Below are 23,437 nucleotides of genomic sequence, written 5' to 3' on the forward strand. Positions count from 1 at the left end.
ATGAGCCCCACAGTGAGGAAACATCCACAGCAGCTGCCCTCCCACAGTTAGACACTCCCTCAACAGCACCCTTCCTCCAGTGAGAAACTCTTCGTACCACCCCTCTGTCAGGAAGTATAGAACGGGTGTGACCCAGAAGCAGATTAGCAGAGACAATTTAGCAGTGAACAATACTTTTAATAGTTGACTGCAAAATAACAAGCCACAGGAGGCCACAAAGCAATAGAGAACAGAAACTAAACACAGCAGCCAACAAAGTAAACTGTAGGCAGGGAGAGTGAAAGCTAGGAGCAACTGGTTGAGGCTGCCTGGTCTGATGAGTGAACAAGCACTGTGGATGAGAAGTGGGGTTAAATAGGCTGCAGGTGATGAGTCTGGAATGAACGTCAGGTGACTCCTGTTAGCTTGGTGTCTTGTATAATTCAGCTAGGTCTAATGTACAGAAACAAACTACAACAAATTCAGAATGGAACAAATTCTAGGTGCATTTTATTCACTTGCAAGGGAAGCTGCTCCACACATTATCATCTGGAAAATGATTAAATTTTATAGCTCAAACAGACCACTTTTATACCATAAGACCATAAAATATAGGAACAGAATTCTGGCCATTTAGTCCATTGAGTCTGCTCCACCATTTCATCATGTCTGATACAATTTTCCTCTCAGCCCCAATATCCTGCCTTCTCCCTGCATCTCTTCGTGCCCTGACCAATCAAGAATCTATCAACCTCTGCCTTAAATATACTTAAAGACTTGGCTTCCACAGCTGGCTGTGGCAAAGGATTCCACAGATTCATCATTCTCTGGCTAAAGAAGTTCCTTCTCATCTCCGTTCTAAAAGGACCATCCTCTTTTCTGAGGCTGTGCCCTCTGGTCTTAGACTCTCCCACCAATGGAAACATTCTCTCCACATCTACTCTATCAAAGCCTTTCACCAATCAATAGATTTCAATGAGATCACCCCTTATTTTTCTGAATTCCAGTGAATGCAGGCCCAGAGCCATCAGACACTCCTCATATGACAAGCCATTAAATCTTGGAATCATTTTCACGAACCTCCTTTGAACCCGCTCCAGGTTCAGCACACGAGATGAGGCGCCCAAGACTGCACACAATACTCCAAGTGAGTCCTCACCGGTGCTTTATAAAGTCTCAACATTACATCCTTGTTTTTATATCTAGTCCTCTGGAAGCGAATGCTAACATCACATTTGCCTTCCTCACCACAGACTCAACCAGCAAATTAACCTTTAGGGAATCCTGCATAGGGACTTCAAGTCCCTTTGCACCTCAGCTTTTTGTATTTTCTCTCCACTTAGAAAATAGTCAACCCTTTCATTCCTTCTACCCAACTGCATGACCATACGCTTCCCAACACTATATTCCATCTGCCATTTGTTGACCATTCTCCTAATCTGTCTAAGTCCTTCCACTTCCTCATACCAACTGCCCCTCCACCTATCGTCATTTCATCTGAAAACTTCACCACAAATCCATCAATTCTATCATTCAAATCATTGACATATAACATAAAAATAATTGGTCCCAACGCAGACCCCTGTGAAACACAACTAGTCACTGGTAGCCAACCAGAAAGGCTCCCTTTATTCCCACTCTATGCCTGCTGACAATCAGCCACTGCTATATTCATGCTAAAAGCTTTCCTGTAATACCACAGGCTCATAGCTTGTTAAGTAGCCTCATGTGTGGCACCTTGTCAAAGGCCTTCTGAAAACCCAAGTACACAACATCAACCGATTCTTCTTTGTCTATCCTGCTTGTTATTTCTTCAAAGAATTTTAACAGATTTGTTAGACAAGATTTTCCCTTGAGCTAACCATGCTGACTATGACCTATTTTATCATGTGCCTTCAAGTACTCTGAGATCTCATCCTTAATAATTGACTCCAACATCTTCCCAACCACTGAAGTCAGATCAACTGCCCTATAGTTTCCTTTCTTCTGCCTCTTTCCTTTATTGAAGAGTGGAGTGACAACAGTACATTTTACAGAGAACAGTAATTAGGTTGTTTCATTCCATAACATTCCTTCGTTATCTGCAAACGTCTCTGGTTCCTGCCATTTGTTCTTCAATCAATCAACTTGTATTTAGAGGCTGTGTCCTGTTTACCTGTTATCAAAACAGCCCCCCACCATAAAAAACACACACCTTGATAAAACACACACACAGACTTGTAAGCCTCCCATGCAAATCAGCAAAGGAACCTGGGATCTCACAGGTTCCATTTTGTCACATTATATTGTACAAAAGTTACAAACTCATAAAGACTTCAGGATTACAGATACGTTTCCACACTGGGAAGTGCCTGCATGTGCAGGTCTGACAGGATGCCCCCCCACATCTGGCCCCATCAGAATGTGGTGAAATCCATGGCAATGTGGGACCATGGGCACTGATGGATTGATAATGGCTACAGGAGCCCAGAGGCCTGCTGGTTGGAGGAGTTGGACTGGGCACACTGAAGGCAGGCAGCCACAAACTGACATAAGTCGGTGATCATTGTGGGCCACCAGACCCACATCACAGAAAACCCTAGTCCATTGTGCATCTGGATGGACAGAAAGGGGTGAGTACTGGGCCCACATGGAGCATCAGAGTTCATGGCCATTAGCACGTACATGCCATTGACAGAAGTGTCAGGCTCATGCTGTAGGGTCTGGCGGATCAGGTTCTCAAGGTCCCAGACCATGGGGGTGAAGACCTAAGAGGATAGAATGAAGGACTGAGGGTTGGTCTCTGTTTCAGCTGGGTCAAACTGTCGTGACAAGGCATTCATCTTTGTTTTCTTGGAACAGGTAGGGATGAGATAATAAACTTGAATTGTTCAAAGGAGAGGGCCCAGCAAGCCTGATGTGGGTTGACTCTGTTGTATGGCTATGAGGTTGTAGTGGTAAATCCAGATTAGGAATATCTCAGTGTTTCCCATCAGCCAAAGTCTCCATTCCTCCAAGGCCCATTTGATAGTGAGTAGCTCCCTATCTCGTACTCCATAATGGTGCTATGTAGAGTGGAACTTACATAGGAAGAAGGCACAAGGGTGTATCTCCCCGTCCAGTCCTCACTGAAAGGGGACGGGCCCGGCACCCACGTTAGATGTATCTACCTCTATTACGAAAGGTCCAGAGGGCTTCAAATGGTAGAGAATGGGAGTGGTGGTGAAGCATTTCTTGAGTTCCTTGAAAGTGTGGTCCACAGCAGCAGACCATATTATCCGTGAGGAGACTTGGTAAGGGAGGTGAGAGGACTGGTGATATGGGCTGTAGTTTCTGATGAAACAGCAGTAGAAATTGGGGAAGCCCAAGAAGCACAGTAACTATTTGAGATTGTGCAGTTGAGGCCACTCAATGACAGCGCGCATTTTCCCTGGGTCCATGGTTATGCCTTGAGTTAAAGGACATAACCCAGGAAGGAAATGACTGGGGTGTGGAACTGGCAATTTTCTAACTTGTAGTACAGTCATTTTCGATGAGATACTGAAGGACTGAGCAGACATGACAGACATGGTCTTGGGGGTGAGGATGTCAGCAAGGTGGACAAACTCATACCTGTGTACCATATCTTGAAAAATCTCATTAATGAAGGTTTGGAAAATGGCTGGACTGCTGGAAAGTCTGAAAGGCATCAGGAAGTATTTGTAGAGGCCAGTGGGTGTTATGAACTTTGTCTTCCACTCATCACCTTGGCAGATGCAGATCAGGTTGTACGCACTCCGTAGATCCAGTTTGGTAAAGATATGAGCTCTGCAGTGTGTTTCAAATGCACTATCCATCAAGGGGAGAGGGTAGCAATTCTTAATAGTAGTCTTTGCAGGGACTAAGATCCCCATCTACCTTTTCGACAAAGAAGAATCCTGCACCAGCTGAGGACTGGGATGGGTGAATGAATCTGTGCTGTAGCATTCATGATTTGGGTCTCAGGAGAAGAGCGGGAGAACAGACAGCCTTGGAGAGTAATAGTGCCTGGAAGGAGGGCGATCATGCAGTCATTTGGTCTGTGAAGCAGCAGGGTGCTGATTTCTCTTCTACTGAAGGTGATGGATAAGTCATGATATTCCTGTGGGAGTTTGGTGAGGTAGAGGGTTTCCTCAGTCTCCACGGACTTACAGGGTAAAGTCAACTGAGGTTGCAGGCAGATACTCTGACAAGTGGGTCCTCAACTCAGCAATGCACTGGATGACCAGGCAAAGTGAGGGTCATGAGTAGAGAGCCAGGACGAGCAGAGTCTATCAGGAGGAACTGGATGGACGCGCATTGCTCTCCGATGCTCACATGCACAGGCCATATTCTCATTCTGACTAGCTCAGACCCCAAGGGAAGTCTGTCAGTGGCCATGACGTTGAAGGGGTGAGAGGTGGGTTCAGGAGAGTCCAATCTGCATACCCAGTCTGATCCAGAAAGTTGTCTGCAGCGTCAGAATCCACAAAAGCCTCCTGTTCTGTAGAAAGACAGAGAGTGAGACGGCTTATGGTGCTGGAACATGGGGCCAGGAAGAGCTTGCCAGATAGGAGTCCCCTCGTTTTTGCATGCAGGTGCCATTTTCCCAGACACCATGGGAATTTAATGTGTTCTGCAGTAGGTGCACAATTTTTTCTCCACTGATACTTGTGCTCTTGGGAGGATAAGGGAACTCTCCATAATAGCTTGGGTTCTGTAGGCATTGGTGATGAGGGTTCTGCAACATGAAATGTTTCTGGGAATGGAACTGGGGTTGGGCTGATGATCTGGAGCAGGGGTTCCCAACCTGGGATCCACAGACCCCCTTGGTACTGGTATTGGTCCATGGCAAAAAACAAAAGGTTGGGAACCCCTGATCTAGATGGTCATTCCTCAAGATGCTTGTCAATATGAAGAACTAGAGTGATGAGGCTTTTGAAGTTGGTGGGTATCTCCTGGGTGGACAGCTGTCCTTTCAAGTACCAAGAGACTATGATGGTAATGGGCCAGCAGCACCTCTGCAAGGGTACTCAATTCCACAGTATGGAGTGTGAGCCTTAACACAGGCAACGTAGATCCACTGCCTCCTTCCACTTCCTACATGGTCAAAAACCCAGCGCAGCTCAGTGGTAAAACCCTTATAGTTTTTGCAAATAGGAGTTTTATTATCCCATTTAGTGGTTGCCCAGGTCAGAGCTCACCCATTCAAGAGAGAGATGAGGAAAGCAATCTTGGCTGAGTCCACAGAATACAGAGATGGCTGTGGCTCAAAATCTAAGATGCACTGGGACAGGAAGTTGCAGCATCAGGTTGGGGATGTGTCAAAGCATTCAGGCACCGGAACCGGAACTCCGAAGGAGGGGGTTGACTGGCACGGGCACGGGGTTGCTGTAACGGGACAGAGAGTTGGAAGGGAATGGCAAGCAGATGGTCAGTAGTTTTCTGCTGCTTTGTCAGCAGATGACTTCCTTTAGGTGAGGATACTCTGCTGGGTCAATCGAAGGTTCACTCATCCTGTCAGGAAACGTAGAGGAGGCTTGACTCAAAAGCAGAGCAGTGGAGATAATTTAGTGGTGAACGATACCTTAAAACAACAATCCATGAGGAGCCAAAAACAAGAGAGAACATGAATTAAACAGGACAGGCAACAAGGTTAACTTTAGGTAGGGAGAGTGAAAGCTAGGAGCAACTGGTTGAGGCTGCCTGGTTCAATGAGTGAAGAAGGACTGTGGATGAGAAGTGGGGTTAAGTCGGCTACGGGCAAAACGTTTGGAACAAGTGGCAGATAACTCCTATTCGCTGGGAGGAGTCTAGGAGGTACCTGCATGTGCAGGTCTGATGCCTTCAGTCCTGGCCTCAGTGGTGCCATGGCCCTCAGAGCTGTCCCCACAACAACATTGTGCTCCTCCATCACTGCCCATCTCCTTTGCTTTAGAGGAGATAGAAAATTAATCCTGGGCACAGGAGCAGTGAGGGACTGGGCTGGTCAAGTCCCACCACTGTCCCTGGTGTGGTGGGGACAAAGACCATCTGCCTCAGGGAGAGGAGCCTGTCTTCAAGGGACAGAAAGCTGAAGTGACAAGGAGCAGGGAGGTGGAATCATATGAGTCAGATTGGTTGCTTTTAGGATTGTGTAGCTGGCACAATATAAAATGATTGTTTTATTCACCTGTACCTTTGGACTAACACAAAACTATGCTTTGTCACTACAGGCACTGACCCCATTGCCCAGGTACTAAGGTTTGCCAAGGAGTTCAGAGGCAGCACAGCCCACCTGGACACAGTGTCACTGGGCCAGGGGCAGGGGCTAGTTGCCAAAGAGCTGATCCACAAGGTTCAGGTCGTAAAGGGGCACTGGGTCTTCCTACAGAACTGTCACCTGGCCGCCTCCTTCATGCCAACACTGCAGGCCATTGTAGAATCGTGAGTTGGTCTCTGAGTAGTTAACTGGGTCTCTATATGTGTAAATAATCCCTCTCTGTGTCTACAACCCTGAGATGTGTTCAACATGCCCTCTGGTGCAGAACCCTACTCCAGAGCAGAACCCCCCCCCCCATATAGGTGTCCTTCAGCACAGGAATTTGTGCATCCCTGAAACATTTACCACCTCACCAGCTCAGCCTACTGTGTACGCAGCCTGAGAGGAAACCCATCAGCTGATTGAGGTTTGTACACTGTGTGAAGCAGTTGTGGTGTGTGCTCTGATTTGAGAGTGTACTAGTACATCACACAAGTGGACACTGATATATATACTTTCGTACATTGGTACACTGAACACACAAACATACTGGGGATCAGAAATAGGCCAGTCGGGCCCTCAGTCTGCCCCAATGTGTAATAAGATCACAACTGATGAAACTGAAACTGCTTTCTCTTTTGTTAACTTACTGTGCTTTTCCAACATCTCTCATTTTATCCCTGCTTTCACCAGTCTGGGGGAGTGTACTGATTTGGGTTTACACACTTACATGTGTACCTTGGGGGAGTGCTCTAATTCAGACACAGCCTGAATCTGATCTGGTCTGTTCTGTTCTGTTTGATCTTGATGAGTCTCAAAGACACTGAACTGGTTTTAGGGTTGGGCTGTATTCCCATGCCCTACCCCACCCCCTTCCTCACTCTGACTACTAGCTTCTTGCTCGTCTCCTGCATCTCCACCTCTTTCCATTCTCCCATCTTCCTTCCCCTTATCCTACCTCCTCTCCCCAATATTCACACTGAATTATTAAGTTTGGCTTTTTTTTGTTGACTTTGTTAGGTTGAAGCAACCAGGTGTAAATCTGGATCCTGACTTCAGGCTCTTCCTGAGTTCCAAATCGGACCAGACATTTCCCATCTCCATTCTCCAGGATGCGATGAAGGTGAAGGCTACAGACTGTTATACATACCATAAGATGGACTCTTCACTCTGTCATTGTTTTTCCTTGCACTACCTCGTTGCACTGTTGTAATGAAATGATCTGTATAAATATGATGCAAAGCAAAGTTTTTCACTGTACCTGAACCAAACTACTACATACACTCTTCACACCTTACCCTCTGATAGTTCCACAGAACCTAACCCTACCTCATATGGGGCCTTATTAAAGGCCATCTGAAAATCCGTAAACTTCATTCTTTGATTCTCCTTCATCTATTCTCATGAAGGATCAGTAGGCTATTAAAACATAATTCCTATATCAGAAAATCACATTGTCCAGTCTTCACATTGCAGCTGTATAAACCTTTAGTCAGACTGCACTATGCGGCCCTATTATAGGAAGGATGTGAAGGCAGTGGAGAAGGTGCAGTGGGGGTTTCAAAGGTACATTTAATGTCAGGGAAATGTATACAATATACATCCTGAAATGCTTTTTCTTCACAACCATCCAAAAAAACAGAGGAGTGCCCCAAAGAATGAACAACAGTTAAATGTTAGAACCCCAAGGTCCTCCCCAGCTCCCCTTCTTCCCACGCATAAGCGGCAGCAAGCTACAATCCCCCCACCGGCAAAAAAATGCTGCCTGGATTAGAAGGTATGAACTATAAGGAGAACTTGGAGAAACTTGTGTTTTCTCTGGAGCGAAGATGACGAAGATGAGATCTAATAAAGGTTTTCAAAATTATGAGAGGCATAGATAGGGTAGACATTCAGAATCTTTTCCCCTGGCTAGAAATGTCATACATCAAAGAACATACTTTTAAGGTGAGAGGAGGAGGATTTTTACGCAGTGTTGTAGGTGTTAGGAATGGGTTAGCAAGGGTAGTAGTGGAAGCAAATGTTTGGTGGCGTTTAAGGCTTTAAGATTGAGACATGAATATGAAGGGATTGGAGAGAAATGAATGATACACTGGAGGAGGTCATTTAGTATAAATTGGCATCACGATCAGCACAGCCTTGTGGGCTAAATGACCTGTCTATTACTGCACTTATGTACATTCTAGTCATTTCAATGTGTCCTGTTAACTCTTCGTTTTTAATGGCATGTTCACCAGTTGGGCCAACTGGTCTGTATTTCCCTGTTTGCTCTCTCCCGGCCCCGGACCCTCACCTGCCCCTAGGCCAGTCTCACCCGGCCCCTCACCTGCCTGAGGCCAGACTCACCTGGCCCCTCACCTGCCCTAGACCAGTCTCACCCAGCTCCTCACCTGCCCGAGGCCAGACTCACCTGGCCCCTCACCTGCCTGAGGCCAGACTCACCTGGCCCCTCACCTGCCCCTAGACCAGTCTCACCCGGGCCCTCATCTGCCCTAGACCAGTCTCACCCGGCCCCTCACCTGCCCTAGGCCAGTCTCACCCGGCCCCTCACCTGCCTGAGGCCAGTCTCACCCGGCCCCTCACCTGCCTGAGGCCAGACTCACCCGGCCCCTCACCTGCCTGAGGCCAGTCTCACCCAGCCCCTCACCTGCCCTAGGCCAGTCTCACCCGTCCCCTCACCTGCCTGAGGCCAGTCTCACCCGCCCCTAGACCAGTCTCACCTGGCCCCTCACTTGCCTGAGGCCAGTCTCACCCGGCCCCTCACCTGCTTGAGGCCAGACTCACCCGGCCCCTCACCTGCCCTAGACCAGTCTCACCCGGCCCCTCAACTGCCCCGGGCCGGTCTCACCCGGCCCCTCACTTGCCCTAGACCAGTCTCACCCGGCCCCTCACCTGCCCCTAGACCAGTCTCACCTGGCCCCTCACCTGCCTGAGGCCAGAATCACCTGGCCCCTCACCTGCCCCTAGGCCAGTCTCACCCGGCCCCTCACCTGCCCCGGGCCGGTCTCACCCGGCCCCTCACCTGCCCTAGGCCGGTCTCACCTGGCCCCTCACCTGCCCGAGGCTGGTCTCACCCGGCCCCTCACCTGCCCCTGGCCGGTCTCACCCGGCTCCTCACCTGCCCCTGGCCGGTCTCACCTGGCCCCTCACCTGCCCCAGGCCGGTCTCACCCGGCCCCTCACCTGCCCAAGGCCAGTCTCACTCAACTCCAGCTTTCTCTTTCTCATTTGATAAATTGGTGAACAGTTTATTATTGTCATATATACCAAGGTACAGTTAAAATTTTGTTTTGCATGCTATTCATACAGATTGTTTTAAAACATAGATTCACATAGCAACCTGCATGTGATCATGATCTTCGGCATATGACACTGCCAGATGTATATACTGACAATCTCACAGCAATTGCAGCTGCCTCTTTCAACCACTCCACTAATGTGGGAATAACTTCATGAATGACAGTTGTACAAATTATCCCAATTTAGTTACAGTGGATGAGGGCGTTCAATGGGGAAGTTCAGACAAAAATTTGCTCTGCATCCAGTACTGTTCCTGCCTGGGGTGTGTTTCATTGGACAGTGTAGAGGGAGCTGTATTCTGTATCCAACCCGTAGTGTTACTGCCCTCGGAGGGTCTCATGGGTCAGTGTTGAGGCAGCTTTTCTCTATAAATAACCAGCTTGAAAATGTTAAATGAGGCACTTTTGAGGAGATCATGGAATCATAGAAATGTAGAGCATAAAGATGAGCAGCCTATCCATGTCAACTGTAATGCCTATCTATGTTAATCTGTTTACGCACATTAAGCCCATATCCCTCAATGCCTTTCCAATCTGAGGACATATCTAAACGTTTTTCAGCATAATTGTATCCGCCTCCACCATATCCTCTTGCAGCTAGTTCGGACATTCACCACACTTTGTGTGGAAAAACTTATTCCTCAGATCTCTTTTAAATTCCTCTCCTCTCACCTTAACCCTAGGCCCTCTGTTCTAGAGTCCTCTGTCAGGAGAGAAAGTTTCTGACTATCTACCCTATCTACATCAGTCATAATTTTATAAACCTCTATTAGGTCATCCCTCAGCCTCCTACATACCAGTGAGAATAAACCCAGCCTACCCAATCTCTTCTTATAATTACAGCCCTCCATTCCAAGCAACATTATGGTGAATCTCTTCCGGCACTTTTTCTTTTGCTACCACATCCTTCCAGAAAAGATCTGATTCTTCACTGAATCAAAACTGGGTAAACAGCAAAATGAAAGTGCTTTTCCCATTTGTACTACCTTGTTCTACTTGTATAGAATGTGAGGAGCAGTACGGAGAGCTGGGTGAGATGAAGCTTGAAGGAAAAGAGGGTGGGGGAAGCCAGAAACTAAGGAGAGCAAGATGAAGAGTGGAGATACAATGGTTGTAAGTGGAGGGCTATGGAGAATGACACCAAAAGAGGTGGGTGACTGAAGAATGGGGAAGGAAGACAGGGATAGTACACATGACTCCATTGAGGGCAAGGGCTTGGCCATAATTACCTGGGTGTCAAAGGTCCTACTGATGTTCATATCTAGAGTTAGCCAGCAGCAATGAGACTGGTGCAGGGTAGACAACAACCGAAGTTGTTATCTTCCTAGAGATGCTGCCTGGCCTGCTGCATTCACCAGCAACTTTGATGCGTGTTGCTTGTCATTGAGCCTGGTGTTTTGTTCTCTCAAATGTTTTTATCTTTTGCCCAGTGGAAGGGATAGGATAATTGATTGTGCTGGCTGTTTTTCAGAGTCAATGGAGAGGAGTGTGGTTTCCGTGATAGACTGGGCTGTGTCCCCAACTCTGTACAAACCCTTATGGATTTAAACAAAGCAGTTGCCACACCAAACTGTGCTGCATCTAAGCTGTGACACTAGCAGTATGGTGGAAGCTCCAGGAGTCTGGGTTCATGAAGTGTGTGAAGTTACCATTACTAGAGAGAAGGTCTTGGGAAACTGAAAGGTCTGAAGGTAGATGCATCACCTGGACCAGATGGTGTACACCCCAGGGTTCTGAAAGGGATGGCTGAAGAGATTGTGGAGGCATTAGTAATGTTCTTACAGTAATCACTAGATTCTGGAATGGTTCTGGAAGACTGGAAAATTGCAGATGTTACTCCACTCTTCAAGAAGGGAGAGAGGCAGAAGAAAGGAAACTATAGGCCAGTTAGTCTGACCTCTGTGGCTGAAAAGGTGTTGGAGTTGATTATTAAAGATGAGATCTCGGTACTCAGAGGCACATGATAAAATAGGCCGTAGTCGGCATGGTTTCCTCAAGGGAAAGTCTTGCCTGACAAATCTTGGAACTCTTTGAAAAAACAGAAGAGCAGAATAGACAAAGGAGAATCGGTTGGGATGTTGTGTACTTAAATTTTCAGAAGGCTTTTGACAAGGTGCCACATGTGAGGCTGTTTAACAAGCTCTAAGCCCATTGTGTTACAGGAAAGTTTTTAGCATGTATTAAACAGTGGTTGATTGGTAGGAGGCAAATAGTAGAAATAAAAAGAGCCATTTCTGGTTGGCCGCCAGTGACTAGCGGTGTTCCACAGAGGTTGGCGTTGGGATAGATTCTTTTTACGCTATATGCCAATGATTTGGATGATGGAATTGATGGCTTTGTTGCAAAATTTGCGGACGATATGAAGATAGGTGGAGGAGCAGGTGGTTTTGAAGAAGTAGAGAGGCTACAGGAGGACTTAAACAGATTAGTGGAATGGGTAAAGAAATGGCAGATGGAATACAGTGTCGGGAAGTGTATGGTCATGCACTTTGGCAGAAGAAAAGGTTGACTATTTTCTAAGTGGAGAGAAAATACAAAAATCTGAGGAGCAAGGAGACTTGTGGTCCTCGTGCAGGATTCCGTAAAGGTTAGTGTGTAGGTTGAGCCTGTGGTGAGGAAGGCAAATGTGATGTTAGCATTTATTTCAAGAGGACTAGAGTATAAAAGCAAGGATGTAATTTTGAAATTTTATAAGGCACTGGTGAGGCCTCATTTTGGAGTATTTTGAGCAGTTTTGGGCCCCTTTGAAAGGAGGTGCTGAAACTGGAGAGGGTTCAAAGGAGGTTCACAAAAATGATTCCAGGATTTAATGGTTTGTCATATGAAGAGTGTTTGATGGCTCTGGGCCTTTATTCACTAGAATTCAGAAGGATGAGGATGACCTCATTGAAACGTATCAAATGGTGAAAGGCCTTGACAAAGTGGATGTGGAGAGGATGTTTCCTTTGGTGGGAAAGACTAAGAGCAGAGAACACAGCTACAGAATAGAGGGGTGTCCTTTTAGAATAGAGTTGAGGAGGAATTTCTTTAGCCAGAGAGTGGTGAATCTGTGGAATTTGTTGCCACTGGAGGCTGTGGAGGCCAAGTCTTTATGTATACTTAAGGCAGAGATTGATAGATTCTTGATTGGTCAGGGCATGAAGGGATATAGGGAGAAGGCTGGAGATTGGGGCTGAGAGGAAAATTGGATCAGCCATGATGAAATGATGGAACAGACTCAATGGGCCAAATGGCTTAATTCTGTTCCTATATCTTATGGCCTTATATATCTTAAATAGGCGGGAGGCATTGGCGACATGCTGAACTTCCTTCATCTTCTACAGAAGTAGAGGTATGGGTGAGCTTTCTTAGCCAGAGCATCCACGTGACTGGACCAGCTCAAGTTGTTAGTGATATTTACATCAAGGAACTTGAAGCTCTCAGCATCTCCACCTTGACACAACTGATATAGACAGGTCCATGCACTCTGTCCCACTTCCTGAAGTCAATGACCAGCCTTTTTTTTGTTTTTGGTCTCATGTCTTGTCAAAGGTCACGGTGGAGCCACCAAAAGGCCTCAAAAACAAACTGCTGACAGCCTATGGAAGCAGCGGCTTGAGGGAGGTCACAGAGCGGATCTACAGGAGGGCGAATTCAAAGCTGGGCTGGAGAAGACTGCTCTTCAGCCTCTGCCTCTTCAATGCCGTGATTCAGGAGAGGAACAAATATGGCGCACTGGGCTGGAACCTCCCGTATGAATTCTCCTCTACTGACTTGGAGGTAGGTTTGAAGGTTAATGGTTGGTCTCCAAGAAGGATCAGGTTCTCAGCTGATGATATCCATCCACTAATACCTGGCATTCTGCCCAGGTGTCCGTTAAAACACTTGGCAGTGCTTCCCAACTGTCACTTCACATTTTCACAAGTTCTCTGCCTTATGAGTAAAAATGTCATTTACTGAAACTTTACTCTGAATGTGGACTGGACACCCTTCTTTCTTGATCTTTCGAGGATATGGACATACTGACTGCAGATACAATAGCAACACTGGGTCTTTTATTCAGAGACATGAACAGGCAAGTGAGATTAGTTTAGTTCTGCATCATGGTCAGCCCAGACCTGGTGGGCTGAAGGCCCTTTTCCTGTGTTATACTGTTTGATGTTCTACATTCTACATCAGTCAGGGGACAGCTGGAATCTGTTATTAAATTGGAGAATTAATTTATTATTGGTATATTAATGACGGTACAATGAAAAATTTAGTTTTGCATACCATGCATACAGATCATTTCATTATGACAATACATTCAGGGAGTACAAAGGAAACAAACAGAATGCAGAATAATGAATTAGAGTTAAGGCCATTATGAGGTAGATTGTGAGATCAAGACTGCATATTATCAGACTAGGGAACCATTTAACAGTATGATAACAATGGTACAGAAGCTGTCCTTCTGGTGGTACCTGCTTTTGAATCTTTGTTTGATGAGAGTGGGGAGGGGAGAGAATGCCAGGGTGAATGGGGTCTTTGATTATGTTGGCTGCTTTCGCCAAGGCAATGAGAAGTGTAGACAGGGTCCAGTGAAGGGAAGGCTGAATTCCGGAATGTGCTCAGCTGTACCATAAATTTCTTTAGTTTCTGGCAGTATCAGGAAGAGCAGATGACAAACCAAGCCATGATGCATCTTGATAGGATGCTTTCTATAGTGCATTGATAAAAATCAGTGAGTGTGAATGGGAACATGCCAAATTTCTTTAGTCTCCTGAGGAACTAGAGACACTGGTGAGCTTGGCCAAAGTGTATGTAGTTAGACCAGCACAGGCTATTGGAAATAATCTGAATCAGGTTTATTATCACTATCTCATATGACATTTTTTTTTGTTTTGTGGCAATACACTGCAATGATATAAAGTTACTATAAATTGCAAAATAAAAAATAGTGCAATATAAAATGAATTATACAGAAGCATTCATGGACAGTTCAGAAATCTGATAGTGGAGTAGAAGCTGTTTCTGAATGCTTCAGGCTACTGTAACTCCTACGGAATGGTAGTAATATGGAGAGGGCTTGTATCAGATTTTGAGATTCTTTAGTGATTGGTGCAGCCGTCTTAAGGCACTGCCCCTTAAAGGTGTCCTTGATGGCGGAGAGAGTTTTGCCCATGATGGAACTGGCTTCGGCTACATCTCTCTGCAGCCTCTTATGATTCTGTGCATTGAAGCTTCCATGCCAGAAAGTGATGCAACCAGTCAGCATGTTCCCCACTGTAGTGCTCTTCGGGCATTTGAAAAATAATAAGATTAGGCATAGATTTTAAAACAGAAATTGTGTTTATAAACATAGGACGTAGAAATCTACAGCACATTACAGGCCCTTCGGCCCACAATGTTGTGCCAACCATGTAACCTGCTCTAGAAACTGCCCAGAATTTCCTTAATGCATAGCCCTCTATTTTTCTAAGCTCCATGTACCTATCTAAGAGGCTCTTAAAAGACTCTATTGTGTCCACTTCCTCCACCGCCGCCAGCAGTGTATTCCACGCACCCACCACTCTCTGTGTGAAAAACTTCCCCCTGACGTCCCCTCTGTACCTACTTCCAAGCAACTTAAAGCTATGTCCCCTCGTGTTAGCCATTTCAGCCCTGGGAAAAAGCCTCTGGCTATCCACACGATCGATGCCCCTCATTATCTTATACACCTCTATCAGGTCACCGCTCATCCTCTGTCACTCCAAGGAGAAAGGGCCACACTCAACCTATTCCCATAAGGTATGGCCTCCAATCCAGGCAACGTCCTTGTAAATCTCCCCTGTACTCTCTCTATAGTATCCACATCCTTCCTGTAGTGAGGTGAATTTTGGAATGTTTTGAGTTCATGAAGTGGCGAAGAGTGAAGTGAGAAGTGAATGAGGAATCAAATGGGTACAGAATGAGGAGTGGAAAGGGAGGGAGAGAGCACAAGTGTAAGAGAGGAGAGATTGTGTTGCCTAATGTACTTTGGTGACTCTATATAAAATTACTGCATCGTGCTTATCATTAGCACAGGCTGCAATCCAACAGCACTTACAGCTACTACTGGTCTAACACTTCCCAGCTTGTTTCCTTCCATGCATGTGAGAGATTGCACATACCAAAATTAAACCTTTATGTTGCCAGAGATGAATCTTCTGATCTTGTGAAATTCTGCCTCAGGACTGCCAGTACTTGTTCGTCCTTGCAGTTCCTAGGGACAAAATACCTTTGTACTTCAGCTGTTAACTGCAGAAGGGAAAAGGCACAGGAACCTCAGACTCACACCACAAGTTTCAGTAACATTTATTACCCCTCCACCATCAGGCTCTTGAACTGAGCGGATAACTTCACTCTACCCATCACTGAACTGTTCCCACAGCTTGTAGACTCACTGTCAAGGACTCTTTACCTCAGGTTCTTGATACTTATTGCCTAGTTTTTTTCTTTTCTAATTGTATTTGCACAGTTTGTAGTCTCTTGCACTTTGGTTCTTTGTCCATTCTGTTGGTTGGGTCTTTCATTGATTTTATTGTGTTTCTTGTATTTACTGTGAATACCCACAGGAAAATGAATATCAGGGTTGTATATGGTGAACTCAGACTCACTAATGAAGATGGTATAAGTAAGACACATGAATAGAAATGCTTCAAGGGTTACAAAGTGGGAAGGCAATATTAAATCATCCAGGAATGGCAGATTTGCCCCATAAAGAGAAATCAAATAGACTTAGACTCTAAATTATGTGCAATTCTGGTCACCCAACTGAAGGAAGGATGTTATTAAGCTGGAAAAGGTGCAGAAAAGGTTCACAAAGATGTTACCATGTCTCAAGGACTTGGGTTATAAGGAGAGGCTAGCTAAGATTGGACTGTGTACCCCTGAAGTGAAGGAGGCTAAGGGGTGACCTTATAAAATCATGAGGGGCAGAGATAAGATGATTAGTCATAGTCTTTTTTTTTCCCCAGGATTGGGGTCTAAGACTAGAGAACATAGGAAAAATTTAAAGGGGACCTGAGGATCAGGTTTTTTACACAGAAGATGGTGGATGTATGGAATGCGCAACCAGAGGAAGCGATAAAGGCATTTAGCATCATAGTGTCATGGAAAATTACAGCACAGAAACAGGCCCTTCAGCTCATCCTATCCATGCTGAAACATTTAAACTGCATAATCCCATCGACCTACACTTGGACTATAGACCTCCTTACCCCTCTCATCCAAACTTCTCTTGAATGTTGAAATTGAAGTTGCATCCATCACTTGTGCTGGCAGTTCGTCCCACACTCTCATCACTCTCTGAGTAAAGAAGTTTTCATTCATGTTCCCCTTAAACATTCATTTCACCTTTCACCCTTAACCCATGATCTCCAGTTATAGTCTCATTCAACCTCAGTGGAAAAAGCCTGCTTGCATTTACCCTATATATATCCCTCATAATTTTGCATACCTCTATCAAATCTCCCCTCAATCTTCTATGTCCTATGCAATAATGTTCTAACCTATTCAATCTTTCCTTATAACTCGGGTCCTCCACTCCCAGCAACATCTTTGTAAATGTTTTCTGTACTCTTTCAATCTTAATTACATCATTCAGAGGAGGAGGCATTTGCTGTTTTGAGACAAATCAGTGTGGACAATTCCCCCAGGGCCTGACAAGGTGTTCCTCAGACCTTGTGAGAGGCAAGTAGGCAGGTCTAACCAGCAGTAAAGAAGGCAAATGGCATTTCATTTTAAAGGAACTGGAATTTTATCCTATTTGTACAGCATGTTGATGAGGCTACACCTGCAATATTGTGCACAGTTTTGGTTCCCTTATTTAAAAAAAGGATAGTAACTTTGGAGGCAGTCCAAATGAGATGAAGCAGGCCAATTCCTGCGATGAGAGGGTTGTCGTGCCAAGAGAAACTAGCCAGTTTGGCTCGGTATTCCTTGAGGTAGGGCAGAATGAGGAGGTGACCTTACTCATACATAAAAGATCCTATGGGGACTCAACAGAAATATTTTTACAAGCGACAGAGTCATGAACACAGCAATGTAACTACAAGATAATGTGGTGTTTGTTTAAAACAGCGGCACGTGGAATTTTTTTTTCTCCCAGAGAGTAGTAAATCCTTAGAATTCACTGCCCTAAGGATGGTAAAACCAGATCATTATAAGTATTTATGGTGGAGACAAATAAATATTTGAAAGATTGAGGAACTGAGGGTTATAAGGAACTAGCACAGAAGAGTTGAGGCCCATGGTCATACTGAATGGAGGGGCAGGACGAAGGGGCCGGGTGGCTTCTCCTATTTCTTTGTTCTTGTGCTTCTACTGACTGAGGAGTCAATCTCCAGGAATAATGGTCTGGGGTAAGGGATCTGCTGTTTAATACTAGACTGACAAGGATGTGTGGTTATGACCCAGGTGACAAGAAGTTGATTAACAATTCACTGATGTTTAATAGGAACTATGCAGAAATAAAGGAAAAACAATAAACACTAGGCCAACAGGACCATTAACTAGAACTTTCATACTAAAGCCAGCACCAAGACAGTGGCTTGACAGTAGTAGCTCATCACTAAATAAATACTATTCCTTAACATCTTCTTTCCTGGAGCCAGTAAGCAGGGACTATTGATATTGCTCTGCTTTTTCGTCAAGTCTCAACAAGACTGGAATGAGAGGAAGGGAGTTAAATACATCCTCGATGAAGCACTAATTGCCTGGAACATACATACTCATAAGCATGATTGACAAACCCATTCTGCAGCCTGCCTGTGAGGGCGTGCCGACCCCGCAGTGTTTCATTGTTGTGACACGATGCGACTTGCAAGGCACAGCTACTGAGGTGCCAGAGACCTGTGCCTGCTGGAAATCCCAGATGATAGACTTGTCCAGGATGTCATCGGCCAAAATCCATGAACTTTCCTCAGGGCTATATCCCTCCCAATCCATGAGATACTGGACCCTGCCCTGCACCCAGCGAGATGCCAGGAGGCACCACACAGAAATAGCCATGACCCACCCACCAAGCAGGGCAGGGGGTTGTGACCGGTGCCAGGAGGGAAGTAGTCACTGGCTTATCTGGGAAACATGGAACACTGTGTGAATACTCATTGATTATGGTAGGCGCAATCTATATGAGACCTTGTTGATATTCTTCTCCACTATGAATGGTCCCATGTAATGTGGGGCCAACTTGCAGCTCTCAACTTTGAAGGGCAGATCCCTAGAAGCCAGCCAGACTTTTCCCCCTAGCTTGAGAGGCCTTGCCTGTTAACAGAGCTAATCAGCCTGCTAGGAATGTTGTTCCTAAGTGCATAGCAGAGAAATCCTGGCTGGTCGCCACATGTGCTTGTAGCATCAAACATAGAACATAGAACATAGAATAGTACAGCACAGTACAGGCCCTTCATCCCACAATGTTGTGCCGACCCTCAAACCCTGCGTCCCATATAACCCCCCACCTTAAATTCCTCCATATACCTGTCTAGTAGTCTCTTAAACTTTACTAGTGTATCTGCCTCCACCACTGACTCAGGCAGTGCATTCTACTCACCAACCACTCTCCGAGTAAAAAACCTTCCTCTAACATCCCCCTTGAACTTCCCACCCCTTACCTTAAAGCCATGTCCTCTTGTACTGAGCAGTGGTGCCCTGAGGAAGAGGTGCTGGCTATCCACTCTATCTATTCCTCTTATTATCTTGTACACCTCTATCATGTCTCCTCTCATCCTCCTTCTCTCCAAAGATTAAAGCCCTAGCTCCCTTAATCTCTGAAAAACCAATTGTTCAGTAACAGGAACTCCTATATCAACCTCTCGTTCAAGGAACAGTGATGGCTGGAATCCCTTTTGGCGTTCAAAGGGGGACATGCTAATGGAGGATGACAGGAGGTTTTTGTGGGCAATCTCTTCCCAAGCCAATTGGGAGCTCTAAGATGTGGAGTTGGAAGAAACAAGGTTGTATAGTCTTGTTTCCAGCTCCAGATTCACTCCCCGTCTAGCCAATAGATTGGGGGAGTGGAAACCAGATGAGAGGCTGGGTGTGGTTCCCACAAGAGAACAAAAAGCCTTCCAAAAACTGGATCCGACACAGTATGCTGAGGGACAGACTGAAACATGAGGATGGCAGTCTCACGAACTGATGGGAGCTTGGGAAGAATAATGATGTCATGGATGTTCTGGGACATAGTTGGCCACCAAAATCATCCCTTGATAAATTCCTGGATGTCCAACCAGATGGGCGGAGTGACCCCATTCTAACACTCTGTGGTGCACCGTGGCAGGGACAAGCAGTTGGTTGCAGCGTCCTCCACCTGGGCCTGGAACTGACCGTTGGGTGGCCCTCACCTCTGCCTCTATTCCTCAAATCACCAGAATAGCAATTCATAAACAAGGAAAGATGGGCTCATGATTGCATTGTCCTCAGACATGTTAAACTGCTAGGAGAGAGCATTGGCCTTCATATTCTCACTGCCACTACAGTGAGTGAGGATGAAATTAAACTAGGTGAATGAGAGAGCCCAACAGGCTTGAAAGAAGTTGAACGTCTTAGTGTCTCAGATATAGGAGAGATTCTTGTGATCTATCTATACCAAAAGGCAGTGCTGTGCTCCTTCCAGCCAGTATTGCCGTGATTCCAGGGTCTCCTTGACAGCCAAACATTCCTGACATCATAGTAACGTGGGAGAGTATACAGACAAATAGTGATCTAAGGAATGGGTAGCTCAGGGCATTCTTTCTCTGTGCCACTCAGTTGCCCAGTTGTCACCTCAAATGACTAGATTAATCACATCATCCAGGCTGTCCTGCTCATCACACACTGCAGTCTCATGCCAGACCCCTGTGCTCTGTCCCCACTGGAAGGCAGAGATGATGGATCTCTTGTTCCATCACATCTCCACCGCAAGCATGTGGAACCTTACTACATAGTCCCTCACTGTCCCTCCGTGTTAGCGCAGGTCCAGGAGGTGATGGCAGCCTCCTGACCTCGTAATGAAAGATCAAAATTTCTCTTGAACTTGACAACTAATTGCCAAAATGACTAGGTTGTAGGGGAACCTTGTTCCCGTAGAGCATTGAACTGGCTGAATAGGGGTTTGTATAAGTGATTTGTGATGTATACTAGTGTCTGTGCATCATCACTGAACCTACTAGACTGGGTTTGGAAAGTCCACTGGTTAATAAAATTCCTGCAGCCGTTGGGATCACCTAAGTATCTGCCTGGTAGAGTAATACTCAGTTCTGATCCAGATGCGATTACTGAGTTGGGGCATTAGTGGTCATGGTTCTTGAGCCTGTTGGAGAGGAGGACCTAGGAAGTGCTAGATGTCGGGCTAACATGCTAAAAGGCTGCTGAACTGCAGCCGTGAGAGCAGTAATCGCTACCACCTGATTCCACTTGTCTGCAGTAAGTTACCAAACCATCACTGTGAGGGCTAACACCTGTTCTTACCAATGGGACTGAGCTTGCCGCTCAGAAAGCAGCTGTTACGCTGTGTGAGATATGTCAGCCAACACAACTTCTACAGATTTTAGTTTCTCCTCCACAAACTGGTTTGGACTGAGCTTGTTGTTCTGAGTATCTGTCACACTGCTTGAGTCACTTCACCCAACGTAGCTTCAACTGACTGTAACTTATCTCCTACTGACGTCAAGGTCAATGTCAGCTGTTCCCACTCTGCTGGTTCCATCTCCTTTGCTCAAGATTTGCTTGCAAGGATGTGTGGTTATGCCTCATGTGCTAAGAGAGACACTGAAGCCTATCAATATTTCACTGACTTTTAATAGTAAAAACAATAAATGCCAGGCCAATAGGGCTGTTAACTAGAACTTTCTAACTAAAGCTAATGCCGATACAGCAACTTGGCAGTAGTAGCTTAATACTAAACAAATACTACTCCTTAACAATGTCAGTCTGATCAGTAGTCTTCTTTCCTGCAACCAGGACAAAGGTAAGCAGGGAGCATTGACATTGCTCCGATTTTGGTCAAGTCTCGACAAGACTGAAATGAAAGGAAGGGAGTTAACTACCACCACAATGAAACACCAATTGGTTGGAACATGTATACTTAAGAACATGATTGCTGAATCCATTTTGCAGCCCACCCATGAGAGCACACAAATCCTGTGGCGGAGTACGTGGTTGTGACTGAGATGAGGAGAGAGCTTGTCATGCAGAGTTGGTGAATGATGGAATTCTCTACCCTAGAGTGCTGTGGAGGCTCGGTCAATTTCATTCAAAAGAGCGATCAACTCTTTTGTAGGCCCACCATATAAAGGCTCTCACACTATGTTATCAGTCCAAGTAGTCTGTGCTCAGTTAGCAGCAGAGGTGGGAAGTAATTAAAAACTGACATATAAATTAACAATGCAGGAAGATCTTTACTCTGGTTTACCCCACTACGTCCATCCTTCAGGAGTGTGTATGGGATAGTGTAAAGGGAACTTCACCCTGACCCTGTTGTCGAATAGACAATAGAGAGACTGAGTGAATTTATATGATAAACTATTGTAACAAGTGCCATTCTTCAGGCACAGTTTGCTTTAGAGCAGCCCAGAGGACCCAAGGATTGACAGTGATGACAGGTAATATTTCAGTGATGGCCTGGAGTCATGGCTGTGAGTTGGAGGGTATATGAGAGGCTTGAGATGGTTTGTGTCTGTCCATTCCCTCACTGTTTCTCTCCCCTGTCTGTGCTGCCAGGTAGCCATCCTGAATCTTGAGATACTCCTGCAGGATGAAACGGAGATCCCGTGGGAAGCCCTACGTTACCTGACCGGGGAGGTGGTGTATGGAGGTCGTGTCACTGACCACTGGGACCGGCGGTGCCTCAACAGCATGCTGAGCAGATTCTACAGCCCAGAGATCCTGCAGCAAGGCTTCAGCTTCTCCACTGATGGGGTGAGCTCACCCTCCCCAACAAATTCCTGACCCACCTACCTCATTCACTTGTATACACATCCCTACCCATGGGGCTAGGAGATTGGCTATCACCCTCCAATCAGGGCAGGGTACACCACAGTGAAGCCCCTTCAGGGCAGGAGATATATCAGTTACCCCTATCAGGGGCAGGTCAGTAATCACCAACCCCCAGTGATTTCACAGACCTCAATTACCCCTCTCAGGGGCAGAATTTACTCACTATCAGCGGCTGGGAACATCCCAGTAATCCATGTCAGGGGGAGGTCAGATATTACAAACCCCTCTCCCCAGGGACAGGGAACACCTCAGTTACCCTCATCAGATGCAGGTCAGCATTGTCACATCATCTGGCTTCATCGTCATCCCCTCACTGTCAGAAAACTGGCCGAGTGATGAGGTTCTGGTTGTGGCCTTCAGAGCACGAGCCAGGTTTATCCAGCTGGGACAAGCTGGAGTGACTGCCTCAGCTCTGGCCACAGGATGGACAATTGCTCTGGGTGGACATCCAATAGTTTCCCATGTAGTTACATTGTGATGAAGTAGTCATCAAGCCCAGAAAATGAAACTGGGTTTACTATCATTAAGGAGTGGACAGAGTACAGGGAGAGTTGGTTTCCTCCGAAGCACCCAGAACATTGAGTGCTTCAACTTCATGACATAAAGTTTGGACAAAATGGGCCTCCTCTCCCACAAAATCTGTTGGAGCAGGGGATTAATTCTGACTTTCAAAGTGAGCATTGGTTGGTGTCTGGCAAGGTAAGGTATTAAAGATTGTGGCATCAAATGGAACTACCTGCCTGCGTGGTGTGCCAACAACAACCTGGCCCTTAACACCCAGAAGACCAAGGAGATCATTGTGGACTTCAGGCATGCTAGGAGCCACACTCACATCCCCATCTACATCAACAGATCTGTAGTGGAGCGTGTATCAAGCTTTAAGTTCCTTGGTGTCCATATTTCTGAGGATCTCACCTGGTTCCTGAACTCCTCCATCCTGATCAAAAAGGCGCAACAGCGCCTTTATTTCCTGCGGAGCATCAGGA

The 23,437-nt window shown here is 46.0% G+C and overlaps 1 protein-coding gene across 2 annotated transcripts in view; it reads left to right on the plus strand.

Moving 5' to 3' along the window:
- Nucleotides 1–23,437, plus strand: part of LOC140191469 (dynein axonemal heavy chain 6-like) — a 91,076-nt gene that overhangs the window by 36,249 nt on the left and 31,390 nt on the right. Inside the window, exons 10-13 of one of the 2 annotated variants that reach the window (XM_072248916.1) lie at nt 6,171–6,381; nt 7,217–7,319; nt 13,026–13,253; nt 22,176–22,373. In XM_072248916.1, coding sequence (XP_072105017.1) covers nt 6,171–6,381; nt 7,217–7,319; nt 13,026–13,253; nt 22,176–22,373 — 740 coding nt within the window. The remainder of the gene's footprint in view (nt 1–6,170; nt 6,382–7,216; nt 7,320–13,025; nt 13,254–22,175; nt 22,374–23,437) is intronic. The other variant, XM_072248923.1, reaches the window with a different exon arrangement.

This window comes from Mobula birostris, chromosome 2, assembly GCF_030028105.1.
Source record: "Mobula birostris isolate sMobBir1 chromosome 2, sMobBir1.hap1, whole genome shotgun sequence".
Classification (NCBI taxonomy): Eukaryota; Metazoa; Chordata; class Chondrichthyes; order Myliobatiformes; family Myliobatidae; genus Mobula; species Mobula birostris.